The 13,814-nt window shown below is 44.9% G+C and overlaps 1 protein-coding gene across 1 annotated transcript in view; it reads left to right on the top strand.

The window, feature by feature from the left end:
* ZFAND3 (zinc finger AN1-type containing 3) overlaps positions 1-13,814 on the top strand; it is an 898,079-nt gene that overhangs the window by 231,203 nt on the left and 653,062 nt on the right. Inside the window, exon 2 of the mRNA XM_069608759.1 lies at positions 13,016-13,056. Within this exon, the coding sequence (XP_069464860.1) occupies positions 13,016-13,056 (41 nt within the window). The remainder of the gene's footprint in view (positions 1-13,015; positions 13,057-13,814) is intronic.

Below are 13,814 nucleotides of genomic sequence, written 5' to 3'. Positions count from 1 at the left end.
GAGTACAGGAGTGAACAGCGCTCAGCTGTTGGACGGAGCAACTGGGAGATACAGCTGACTGTCAGCGTCGGCTTCGTTCTTCAGCCTCTAAACCCAGGGCTTCTCGGCGACGGTTCTCTTCTTAACTAGACTAAAAACTTTAACCCCTTTTTCCTTAAAACATGCTCAACCGGAGCTTCCGACCTTTATATTGTCTCTTCCTAATATGCCCATTCATACGCGGCCGTTTCCTCCTGCCGGTCTCCTTCCTCTTCACTGTTTTCCACCGCCTGCAGAGCCCAACCGCCAAACAAAAACAAAACAAAACATCATACATCCACAGGATTGTTTCAAGAAAAGCACCCTTTCTTTTCCTGTTCTTTCCTCATTGGAGCATAGATCTGACTTTTCTTAGAAGACCCTCCCATCGCCACATCATCTCCTGCTGACATCACAATCCCCTCAGCTTTCCTGCCTGGAAGAGCCTCCCATCGCCACATCATCTCCTGCTGACATCACAATCCCCTCAGCTTTCCTGCCTTCCTGAATGACTGCACCTTCAGTTGATTGGCTCTGATCAATGCTCTGATCTGTACCTTTCTCTCTTAAACTGTCACAGACCCCCACCATGGAAAATGGGAATCAACTGGATTGCGTTTATTTTATTTTTTGAATTTGTAGAGTGCACTACAGCCCACAGGCATTGAGGCGATATGAGGAGACGTAAGAAGGCTTGATTCAGGGTTACATGAATGCTGCCCAAACAGAGTATTGCTTAGTACAGATTGTTTCGTTACAAAATACATTTGATGGTGTTGCTCAGATACATAAAAATGGAGATACAGCATTTTCAAACAAAGAGCCTTGTTGTGATGACTTTCTGGAAGGCTGAATGAGAGTCTATCAGCCTAATCTGGGATGGAAGCGTGGTCCAGAAGGTGGCGGCCATGGTGGGGAAGCTGGTCCCACCTGCACGCACTCTGCGTGTAAGAGGAACAGTGATTTGATTAGAATAAGCCATTCTAGAGGGTCTAGATGGCGTGTGTCTGATCCTTTGTGCTAGGTAGGGGGGAGCCAGGCTGTGGAGACATTTGTGTCAGCGCTGGGTTTTTAAAAACAATCCTTTCCTTGACTGTGAGCCAGTGTACCTGCCTTCTGACCACAGAGATGTGCTCCCTGTGCAAAATGCCTGTTGCGGCCTTCCGGGCGTTGTTCTGAGCCGTTTGAAGTTTGACCAGATTCTTATTGGATGTTCCAACAAAGAGGGCATTACAATAGTCCAGTCTCAACCCAATAATCGCCCTAGCGATGGTAAGGCACTTCTTTTGGGAGAGGAAGGGTCTGGCTATGTTGAGCAGTTTAGAGTGATAAGCTGCGGATGATGCAATAGCATTAACCTGTCTATCCATGGTCGGGTTTGGTTCAAGGTATACGCCCAGTGTCTTAATGGCTTGTGAGACAATGATGGGGTTGTTAACAGTGAAGGAGCAGTATTGCTTGTCCAATTTACCCAGGATGTCGGGGGACCCAATCGGCAGAAGTTTGGTTTTCTCACTGTTGAGCCATAACCAGTTTTCAGCCGTCCAGGATTGGATCGTTGAGTAAATGGAGTTGAGGGTGTTCATGTCTGTTGGATAGTCGCCCGAAAGGGGGATGAGCACCTGAGTGTCATCTGCATAGTTGGTGTATCAGATGCCGAGGCCATCCAAGATCCTAAACAGTGGCCTCGTGAAGAGGTTATAGAGGGTGGGGGGCTATGCACGAACCCTGTTTGGACCACACATTTAATGAGACTAGGGTTGGTTATTAATAACCTGGAGACCAATGGTTTCGTAACCAAACCTTGTATCTGGTCGGACCATTCCACAATGATGTTTTCATTGACTATAAAAATCCTAATGAGGAACATTAAGGGAAATTAGCCCAAAAAAATCAGTAACAAACTATAAAGAAAATAGAGGCAGTACACCTTGAGCAATGTATAGAGGAAACACTAAAGGATTCTAAAGAGAAAGACTTGTGTGATGAACTGGTCACAAATTTCATACATCATGCCAAACAAATGGTGGAACAAAAAGCACCTTTAAAAAACGAAGTCAGTAAAACCTAACAACCATTAGAAATGGTTCAACCACACCCTAGTAGCACTGAAAAAGGAAGAGGACAGATGGCAAACAAATCTATCTCAGGAAAACAAAGAAAGGAGGAAAGAAAGTGAGAAAGCTTATAGACAATGCATATATTACACCAAAAAAAAACGACTAACGAACCAATAAAGGCAGCAGAAAACTCAACTAGTAGACTGTTTGAAATTCTTAAAACAATCGAAAAGCCCAAAGCACTAGTTCCACCTTACTCGCCGTCTCGGGAAGACTGTGACAAAGTACAATCAGCCTTCACAGAAAAAATCAAAAAGGTCCGGAGGTGCTAAGGAATGCTCAAAAAGAGTCACCGGGCCAATCAGACCCTTCTTTAGGAGTGGAGATTCCGAGCCATCAGGAACCATTTAACTACAAAACAGTCACCACAGAAGAAATGCTAAGAAACTTAAACTCAATGAAACCTACCACATGCGCTGAAAACATAATTCCTCCTAAACTCATTGTGGAAAAAACAAACCTCTTTGCCCCCATACTCACCAAAATGGTGAATGCCTCCTTGTAGGCCTCCTGGACCTACAGTTGCATATGTTAAACATAGTGGAAAAGGGGAGCACTGGGCTACTTATACTTCTCGAACTCAGTGCAGAGGTTCATCTCTTGGATCACAATCCGCTCAAACTTGCAGTTGAGAAGGGCACAAACTGCTCCACAGAAGCAATCAGTTGGTTAACATAATTTCTCTCAGACAGAAAATCTAAAGTCCACTGGCGGAATAATTTCTCCTTTGAAGAGATCGTCAGCTGTGGAGTACCACAAGGGGCTAGCCCATCACCACTGCTTTTCAAGTATACATAAGGTTCCTTTGTGTGGTCCTTGATCAAATCTGAGCTTTTTTCACAAACTACGCTGACGACACCCAGTCGGTGGTCAAACTGAGTGGAAACTACCCCCAGGACAGTGCCAATGTGGAGGCACTATACAAATCAATTGAGATTTGGATGAACAATAATTGGCTGTGCTTAAATGCCAAGAAGACAGAGTTAATGGTCTTTGGTACAAACCAAGTTAGGGCCAAACTCAACCACCAATATAATTGCAAAGGCCAAATAGAGGTAGCAAGGTTTAAGAAAACGAATGGCCTGGGCAAAGCCTTCCACTTCAAAGTCGCCACCAAATGGAATTACGGATCAGGCTGCAACAGAAATACACCATCTTCCGTAAAAAACTCAAAACCCATATTTTCAGATAATGACCCGCTGAACCAGTCTAATGCCCTCAGGATACTATTTGTATGATTTATGTTGTCCAGTTCCTGGCTATGTTTGTATCAGTCCTTCGTCTTCATGTAGACGCTGTCACAATGCCTGCCCCCGGAAAGCCAGACCAGACCCAGCAACCCCGGAAACAGGCATCATGCCACTTGAAGCATGCCCAAAAACCCCAGTTAGGGGCTATTTGGCTACAGTCCTGGCGCCAATGGCGCCAGGCTCATAAGAATACAGTCAGTCCTGGCGCCATGGGCGCCAGGCTCATTACAGAAAACATACCTGATGCAGACCATGCTGCATACCTACATGATGCAGACCATGCTGCATGAAGCCACAAGCCAAATGAGGCTTAGTGGGACTATTTTACCTCAGGGACTGCTTTCCTCTCGGGTGGGGCTGTGGAAGAATACTTACCTGGGACTTCTTCCAAGGCTATTTAAGCCACACCCGGACAGCCACACGTGCTTCGCGTTATTCTGCTTGCTGCAGCGTAACGCTCACCGTGTCTTCAGCAGCTCCAGTCTTCAGCCACGCCCGCTTCAGCCCTGGAACACCTGGAACAAGAAAGGGAGAAGGAGAAGAGGTCAGAACAAAACCCTTACCTGAATCCTTGATCCAGCACATCGTCGATCTGGAAGAGAGAAGCCTTCACAGGTGCATTGCCATGCACCTCGCAGCGCCGCGCTGAACTCACCATCCGGGGCTGCATTCCTTTACTCCATCGCGAACCCAGCATCTCCAGGCCATTCTTCAACACCTGGGGGAGACTAGAACAAATAGGTGAGCAAGGGCAATACAAACCACCCCCAAAGACTTACCTGATTACCACAGGGGGGTACTCGCCTCATTTCGGGTCAGCGCAGTTAATGCTGCATCATCGCTGTACCCCGACCCCAAAGAGGAGAACCACAATAGACTTACCAGGATCTTACCAATTGCCACTTGGAACTCTTCTAGTGGTTTAAATCTGCAACCTGCAAGGAATCTGGCAGAGTGAAGATCAGACTTTTGAACTCTTACGAACAATTGGACTTTAGAGTCAATACTGGAACTCACTCCACGCCAGTGAAGTAACTGGTCGTCTACGCGCCCCTGCGCTCGACGCAGGATGGAGAGCTCATCTTTCCAAATCTTCAGGTGAGATTAAGAGGGGACTTCCGGAGTGTTCTGTGGGCAGACAAGGGGAGTGGGAAGGCGGGTTAACGCTCAGATTACAGGAGGTTAATTCCCTTTCTCCATTGCAGAAAGATATTCGTACGAGCCCAACAAACTAAGATAAGTGGGTCTGTCCAGTCTGTCATCTCGGCTCTACGTGTTACTCTGGTGGAAGCAACAGCGGGCCAGTCCAGATCGACGCCCCCGTGGGAATCAGGTGAGCGTAACAGACGCCCTGATGCTTGCGAGCTTACAGCGTGAAAAAAAAAATGATCCTGTAGTGATTTGTCTGGTGGTGCTGTTCAAATAGTTGCGTTTGGAACCTTGGTAGCTGAGATTGTCGCTCTCTGCCTCACTCAGGGTCTGGCGGGTGCCACCTAAACTACTGCTGGAAGATGTATCCTGCATGCTTTTCTCCTCCACGGACACCTCTCGGCTCACTAACCAGCAGTCCATATCCTCAACTTTGGCCTCTCTCAGCTCTGTGCTCCGCCATCAGAATGCCATTCAGCAATTCTGTTACAGAAAATATTTATTTTTCAAACTCTTAACAATGAGGCTTCTCCAACATGCAAGCTTGGGCAAGCCTTGCACTCTTGGGTTCAAGCTTATAAGTTACAAGTATACATAAATCCATAGAGAATCATTTTTCTGACTAATTATCAATGCTATAGCAAGACACTTTACCTTCATCAACAGATTTGAATGGCAGACTGCCACAGTATGACTTCCATGTAATTGCTATTAATCTGTTGCAGTGCTGCCATCTAGAGGGCAGCTTAGAGACCTTGCAATTAATGCATAAACACATTACAGAGGAGACACTTGGCCATAGGGTTGAGTACTATGAAAATGGTACTCGACCCTCCTTAAATGTTCTAGACTATGCTAGTGGTCGAGTGGATTTTACTGGGCCTCCATTATACTTCAATGGAGCAAAAAAGCAATACTTTCATTCAAGGGCTGCGTGCCCACAGGTATTTGCTCTCTGGCTGTGAACTGAAAATGAACTTTCAGGAATGGATACTAGGTGGTGCTGCGACATGTTTCGCTTAACTACAATTTTCAATGTTACTCGCTTCATATGGTACATTTTTTTTTTCTTGCATTTTGTAACACCCCTCACCCCCCGCCTACAATTAAGTGGTTGTTAAATCTGTACGGGTACATTATTCCCGTACATATTTTGTTTTACTCCATCGACACATTGCATCCGCTCTGTAGAATCTGTTTTCTCGTAGATCCCTGCAATCTTGACATTTGTTTCCATTTCGTGTTTATCTGAATGATGGACAGCAGCATTCGCTAGGAGTGTTCATTAATACCATGAACAGCAGCAGACCACATGCTCCTTTCCAACTGGTCGAAATATATGCCTTTCTCTTTTAATGCGCATTGTTCATTATGAGGTTTTGCGGGGGAATGTGGGGCGTGTTTTATTTGCTTGCCATATTGCTGAATACTAACCCTGTGCTGGTGGGAAGGAGGGAAGATGTACTTGTCGGTGGCTCCCATTATATAAAATGATGCCACCACATAAAATGACTGTCCCATAAGTCACCCGCCGTTCATTATTCTTGGTGGTTAAAATTGTTTCAAATGACAAACGTAACAGTTTTTTAGTATAATGTTATCATTTTTGGTAACAAGGCACAGCAATTAATTATTTGTGGAACTGGTGCTTCCCTATTTATAACCAGATCAATCTCAATATGTCACATAAAACTCTGACTGAATTGGAGTCTTCATGAGCCCCTCAGTGTAACTTCTAATGAATAGGCATAATCATTGTACAGTAAAGCCTTTGGGTCTGCGACAGAGGTGCAACTGGTCCTTGATATGTGTAGGCAATGCACAAAGGCTTTGTACTACTGCCTGCGGGGCAGCGTACCACATCCTGATTGTGTAGTCCTCGTAGCTCCTCTCCGACCCAACTTTTAGCCACTAACGCTCAACAATGCCCTGCTCTCTGCTTGGAAGTAATGTATCCTTATTTGTTTGCGCCATGTCCAACAACATACATGTGCTTAGCGGTGGAAAGAGCTCTTTTTCACGCACAAGCGCCACGCCTTCATGGTCGATGTTAAAGAAAGGTGCATGTGTCCAGTCATTGCCATGCATTCAAGTGTATTGGGGTGGTACTAGGAGTCTATGTAAAGTTCACGAAGTGAATTGTTTGGAAAATCATTTGCGCACACTTCACAAACATGGTTGGACAACCACAGGCAGCTACATTTGCATGCAGGGAAAGGCAGAGAGACTAGTTCACATAATATTACAAAATGCTGGGTACATCTTAGTTTCATCTCTTATTCTTGCAGACATCTTTCTCCTGCAATACCACATGCTGTCATGTTGTGTGTTTTCTTTGATTTGGATAAACTGCCAGGCCTCCACAAGCGATCACCTAAATTTTTGGTAGTGCTTCAAGTATGCCTTTGAGAGATTGGCTTGCACAAACAGTCACCGGTCAGACCGCTTCAGGAGGCCTACACGACTTATCTGGAACCGTTCCGGCGGTGTAAGCTTTGTGTTGGAAATGCTTTGGTGAGCTCAATCTTAACACATTTTCATAGAATGGCACCACGTTTTCCTTTAGTTTTGCGTGGAAAAGCTTTGTGTCCCCCCCCCCCCCCCACACCACCCCTTTATTCGATGTTGATTGGTTTTCCTCTGCCTTTCTTCAATGTGGAGTTGCTTCCAATCTTGGCACCATTGTGGGGCCACTCGCTCCCCCATTTCCAAGAAGATTTATTCGGCCAGCAAACTGTTTACTTCACCCAGTATGCAGTCTTGATTGCTGGAAACATTTATTGCAAGCATACCCTTTAATATAGTGAATGCTGTTGAATCGTCTGACAATTGCACACCAGTCTGCAGTTATTCTCCTAGTACTGTTTTCTCCTCCACTTACATTTTAGTAGCTCCCTGGCCTTTTATTAGTTGCCTATTTCTAAATGTCAAAAGTCCAAGTAATTGGAGGGTCAGTGTTCTTGAATAAACTGCATTATTCTCCTGCATCGCTCCACCTGCATTAGCATGCCGATATACTCACCCTTTTATCCTGGTCCTCTGTGATTTTCCTGGGCAGAAATGCGCCACGCCTCAATGTTGTTGGTATGGTAATTTTCACTGCCTACATCCTAAGTGCAGATGCGCCAACATCCGTACGTGTAAAACAGTCTTCTGCTCTTTTCTGCATCTTGAATGATGCTGATTAACTTGGGTGAAGAGCACATAAATATTGTCTATTGCCCTGCCGCAAGTGTGCTCCAAACAGTTTCTTGACAGTGACAGATGGTAGTCACTGCAGACACAAAAATGAAAGTAAAACATTTTTTAATACTTCTGCTCTGGCCACGTTTTTTGCACTTTAGCAAAATAAGAGGTGATGGCTGTAAGGTTTATACGTGATCTTAACATTTGGCATTGCTCTGGGCAACCCTCCAGACATCTGTTTTCGCCTGCCAAATCATTACTTTTGGGGCAGGACCAGGTCTGATTTGCATATGGTCTTTCCTCTTCTGTAATGGCTTGGCAGGCTGAAAAATGTTTGCCCAGAGCTGTGCCCGTGGTGATTAATTCAGAACCTTCGAGCCAACACCTTTTTAGTTTTGCTTTAGTCACCCCAAATGGGACCTGTATGCCCAGACCTGGGTCCCGAACCTGTTCGGCCTAGAGACCCAACCTGCGGATGCCCAACACGGCTGAAACATGTCTGGGGACCGTTGTGGTCTTGTGCAGAAGGGATGGTGTCTAGCAGTTTGGCCTAGATTGCCCACTTTGGGGTGAGAGCAGCTCTGATTTACATATGGTCTTTTCCATTCTGTAATGACTTGGCAGGCTGAAAAAAGATTGTCTGGAGTGTTGCCCAGAGCTGTGCTCATGGTTATGGTTCCTTCGAAACCTTCCAGCCATCAACCTTTGGTTTTGCTCAGTTTGCTCTTGGCATTGCGGAGTGACTCTTAGCGAGTACAAAATGGTGTGCTGCGTGTAGCATCGAATTGTGGGCAGGAGTGATTTTTTAAAAAAATTACTAATTGCTTGTAACTTGGAATTCGTATCCCTGCTGATGTTAAAAACGTAAACTAGTAGTGTAATTTGAAGGGCTTCCTTAAAAATTAGTTTTTTGCTGCTGATGTGAATTCTGAAGAGGATGGGCGTTAGACAGGATGGTGTAAGGGCAGGAAAGGGATTGGCATTACGTGCAAACAAAAACCATTATTGACAAAGCCATATTTTTTGATTACGTATAGTGAAATGCTTCCTGGTGTATAGTCGCAAGTGGGAGGAGTCCCGAGGAGTTGACATTAGAAAAAGGAACACAGTGGATTAAAAATGTAAAAGGAACATGGGTAAAGGTTGGAGAGGGGTACATCAAGGAAGAGGACAAAGTGGGGAAGGATTTAGCTGAAGAATAATCTTTTGTTTAGTAACATTTATGAAGCCGAAGTGCTGTACACAAGTGACACTAATGAATTGAGGAAATGCATACAGTGTGGAGTGACAGTGTGTAGAATTAGATGAGAGAAAAAGATGATGGGCTTTAAGGAAATGGCAAGGGTGAAAGTAAAGATGAGGGAGACAGAGAGAGAGAGAGAGAGACAGAGAGAGAGAGACAGAGAGAGAGAGACAGAGAGAGAGAGAGAGAGAGAGAGAGAGAGAGACAGAGAGAGAGAGACTGACTTGGATATATCAAACTAAACTGAAGACAGCCTCTCTTGGTTGCCTCTCCGTTTCTGGACTAAGCAGGAATAGAAGGCAAATGGTAGAATCTAATTCAGAGGTGAATAATCATATGCTGAAAGACAAAGAAGGGAAAAGCCAATAATGGCGAGAAAGGGACAGGGTGATCAGAGTTGCCAAGAAGGTGAGAAAAGGACCTACCTTGCGGATATTAAGTGTATACTGCTAGGAATGAGCAGCAGAGGAAATGTGGAGAGGAGGGGGAAAGGGAAGATCAAAAATCACACCTAGGTTACATGTAGAGGACCAGAAGAAAAATGGATGCCAAAAGGGAGGAAGAGTCGAGATGAAGAGGGTGAGAAATCATCCAATTCTTCATTGTGGGCAGGCAATTGAAAATTGAAGCTGGGCAGAAAAGGAGGAAAGGAGCAGAATTATCAGTCCTCTACGTAAAAATGACAATACAGGCCCCAAACATCGATAATGGAGGCAAGAGGAATAGCATAGACTAAGAGAACCAAGGCCTGAACTCGGAAGAACATCGTATTAAAAGGGAAAAGTAGAGAAATGAGCACCAGCCATGTGCAAGATTAGAAGTACACTAGGAGAGAGCAGTACCAGAGATTCTGAGAGCATAAAGAGAAGATGGGTCTAAGAGAACAATCTTTTTTAAAATTTCTCGACACCCTAAAATATCTTTAGTCACGAGAGGACCACAAGCCAGATGGCAGTGAGTTACGAAGGAAATTGGAATCAAGAAAGAGTTGAGTCAACACTCCGTTTCAAACGTTTAGATGGTATAGACGAGAAACGGCACTGTAGTTGGGGGGGAAAGGCAAGTGTCAGGAGTAGGTTTAGGAATGGGCAAAAATGTTGCAAGGAAGGAGGGCCCTAACAAAGTGAAGAGTTGAAAAGTGCCTACAGGTCAGGGAGAGGATGGGGACACACTAACAGGATGGAAAAAGAAGTCGGGGATTTAGCAGGGGCAGCAGTAGTATCATTAACCCAATGCAGCAAGATATTGGGTGTAGTTTTAAAGTAGGAAAGAGCAGGCAGAGAAGGCGAAAAAGAGAAAGAAGAGCATGCATTCTCCATTTTTGAAGTGAAATAAAAAGCGAAGTCAGAAGCAGAAAGATGTATTAAAAGAAAGATTGGAGCTTGATGGCCAAGCAGATTAAGGAGAGAATATACGTCGAGGTCAGTTTTATGAGCTTAATCATAGTGCTTTTAGCATAGAGTAGACCCAGATTGGGAGAAGATGAAAGCGCTGCAAGAGTGGCTGGAGAACGAGATTTATGCCAGCACCATTCAAGCTATTGAAGAGTGTTGTGGCAAGCTTGAAGAGAACTAGTCAGCCACGGCTTCAAAGGGCAAGAGGGAGTGGCAAGGATCCAAAGAAGATGGCAATAAGACTAGAGCATAGAAAATGAATCGGAGGGAATGAAAGGGAAATCAGCAAGAGAAGGAAGCGAATGAGGAAAATCTGCAATAAACATGGCAGTATATTGACGACGTAGGCCCCAACACAAAAAGGAAGCAGAAATGTGACGAACAGGGGCAATCGCGGGAAGACTAGGAAACAGACCAAATACAACATTGCCCAAGAAGCAAAGGAAAAGCAGATAGAGGAGAAGTAGAAGGGATCAAATCAAGAAACAATCCAGAAACCTGAGTCGGGGTAGGGACCGAAGTCCAGTAAAACAAATCTGTAATAGGAAGTAAGAATGTAAAGATGTAAGCCACGAAGAAGGAAAAACAGTAAATATACTGTGAAGGGATACAGTAGAGAAGGGGCATAGGTGGTACAGCAGAGCAGAGTCTCAGCATGAAGGGGTTGAATAATGGAGAAGGAAGTCGCACAGGGGAAGGAATAAACACATCTACTGCTGTGATACCCAGGAGTAGTCTCCTGCCCAGTTACACCACTCTTAGACCCAGACATGAATGGGCCCTTGCCAAGTGCATTCATGATCATTCCTCCTGCCTCACTCTCTATCCCAGCAGCCTTAGTCACTCTCCCAATTGTTGCAGCTGAATCCTACTTTTCTGTGAGGGAGGCATGGACAATTGACACTATGCGATGCACAGCATGCTCCATCAGTCTAAACAGAAATACACAGGTGTGAGGGCACCTGCTCTGTGTGCGCCATTGCTTCGAGTATGGCGATGTAGACGGCCAGCCCTTTCTACTGTAACAGAAATGCAGGGGTAAGTGGTCCTGTCTCCCTGCATGACCCTATGATTGCGGATTCCAGACCTGCACCCCTGCCTTCTATTGCAGTACTAGACCCAATCACAGCTATGGCAGTGAAATTCAGTCCTGAGCTGCCACCAATCCTGTTATTCAAATACTGTTCTAGCATAGCTATGTCCGTGTGTAATAATCTTCACTTGTAGTACACAATGTTATGCTGTTAGTTGGCTGACACTCCCTGTTATTCCAGTACTGGCTCCTGTTCCTCTCCACATGGTTCCCATGGGGTCAAACTCTGAAAAGAGAGGGCTGGAGTGGGGGAGTTCTGGGCAGTGTGAGGCAGAGAATTCTGTTGGCATACCAGTGGGGTGGGGTGGAGGGGTGCTGGAGCTCCCTTATTTCTCCAGCAGGCATGAACGCTATGCTTCTCTATGGAGGAGGAATACAAGTAGTCTAGGTGCCAGTAGAACGTAAACCTGATTTTAGTTCTAGTGTTAATGTGTCCCAACCTTTCCTAAGAGTTGGCTAGTTCACCTTAAGCCATACAGAAGGAATGTTCAGGTTTAGCAATGCCGAATGGATGCAGCTTGTTGCTTGCATGTGACTGCTGTTTTCATTCTGTACCACACACATTCTAAGAGTTTAATGACCTGCCAAACGTTGGCACCTCTTGACCTGAACTAAACATTCTGCATTTGAAGATTGGCATCTTTGACTTGTACCAAGAATCCTGACTTTTAAAGGATGCTGCCTTGACTCACACAAAGCATCCTGCCCCCAAAGGTTGGTTTCTTTACCATTACAAAGGATCCTGTCTTTAATGTTTGGCCTCTTGGTGTCGATAAAGGATCCTGGCTCTGAAGGTTAGTCTTTTGACCCACGCTAATTATCCTGCCTTTAAAGGATGGCCTCTTGGCATGCACTAAGAATCTTGCCTTCAAAGGATGGTGCTTTGACCTGCACTATGGATCCTGCCTTTGAAGGTTGGCCCACGCTGAGGATCATGCCTTCGAATGCTGACTTCTTGACATGTACTAAGGATCGGCTATTTCAATGTTTTCCTCTTGGCCTGCATAAAGAATCCTGGATTGGAAGGTTGACCTTTTCTAGTTCTGCACTGGCAGTTGAGGTCCTGAAAGCCGTGTGTGTTCTGCCTTCTAATGCCTGCTTGAAAGCTTGTGGCCACCCGTTGAACTGAGCTATTAAAGCTCTTGACATCCCACTCTTGTTTAAATTGCTTCCCCCTCTGGTTATCTATCCTCTGTTGAAAGATGAATGTTCAGCCCATGTTTAGCAATCCACACACCTATTTTACTGGTTCTCCGTCCTCTCAGGTGGCTTTGGATTACAGATCACAGATAACCTCTGCTGCTCCCCTTTGCTTTAGACTTTCATTTCTCACCATTGATCTTTCTTCGCCCGTTTTCACCTTCTTTCACGCCCTTCCAAAGATCATAAGCATGTCATTAACCCGTATCACAAAAGATCTGTTGTGGAACGTTACAATTCAAATTCTAAAGGAAATATTGCCATATTTCGTGCATGTCGATCCCAGTGTATAGCCTGTGCTCCTGTGTTTTAGATCAATTTGAATTGCAATCCATATTTACCCCCTTTTTTTGTCTTCACAGATCCAGCAAGACTATGAATCTCTGTTCCAAATGTTTTGCAGGTGAGTGTCATTCATGTTGTGTTTCTATCTGAGAGAGGGTGCTAAGAAGACACGTATTTCTCTTACTTCCTGCAGAATTTGGAAAAATGGGTTACTTACTGTTGCAGTCAGTTGTATCTCAGTGCTTACGAGTTAGAAATATTGTTTTCTATGCATTTGACACAGCAAGCCTTTCCTGGGTGGTCTTCACTCTGGTTTGCCTTCACCTTTTTCATTCCTGTTTGATGTATCTTTGGTAGCAATGCAAATTGCAGATCATTTAAACAGCCTTGATGTTTCCTGAGCCTTTCCTGCCACGTAAGTGTACTTTGGAAACTGTTGAGTTTGAGGAGTGTTGAATGGTGTCGGGCCACGAAATGGCGGTTTGTGAGTGATATGCACTCTGAGAGTAAGAAAGGTGTGTTGTGTGTATGTGGAAAACAAGCGTTCACAAACTAAGGAGAGGGGCTTACTCTATGCCTAGCTAGTAGGTTATGACTTGAAACTGGCACCTGGTTAACCTCCTTATTTCTACAGCGCTCATTTACGCACATTTTACCATTTCATATTGCTTTGTGCCAGATACTATTTACAAGCAAAATGCCCCCCCTTTCAACAACTCCAATTGTTACTGGAAAGCAACAACCTCTTGGGACTAAGACAATCTGGATTTAGAGCAGGACACTGCACAGAATCGGCTCTTCTAGATCTAAAAAACCAGATGGATGAAGCCAAAGACTCTGGCAGATCTACTCCTAGATCGATCAGCAGCCTTTGAC

Source organism: Ambystoma mexicanum, chromosome 4q (assembly GCF_040938575.1).
Source record: "Ambystoma mexicanum isolate Mex_15411 chromosome 4q, UKY_AmexF1_1, whole genome shotgun sequence".
Classification (NCBI taxonomy): domain Eukaryota; kingdom Metazoa; phylum Chordata; class Amphibia; order Caudata; family Ambystomatidae; genus Ambystoma; species Ambystoma mexicanum.
The sequence above is the reverse complement of the archived record's forward strand: the minus strand, read 5'-3'. Positions and strand labels throughout refer to the sequence as shown.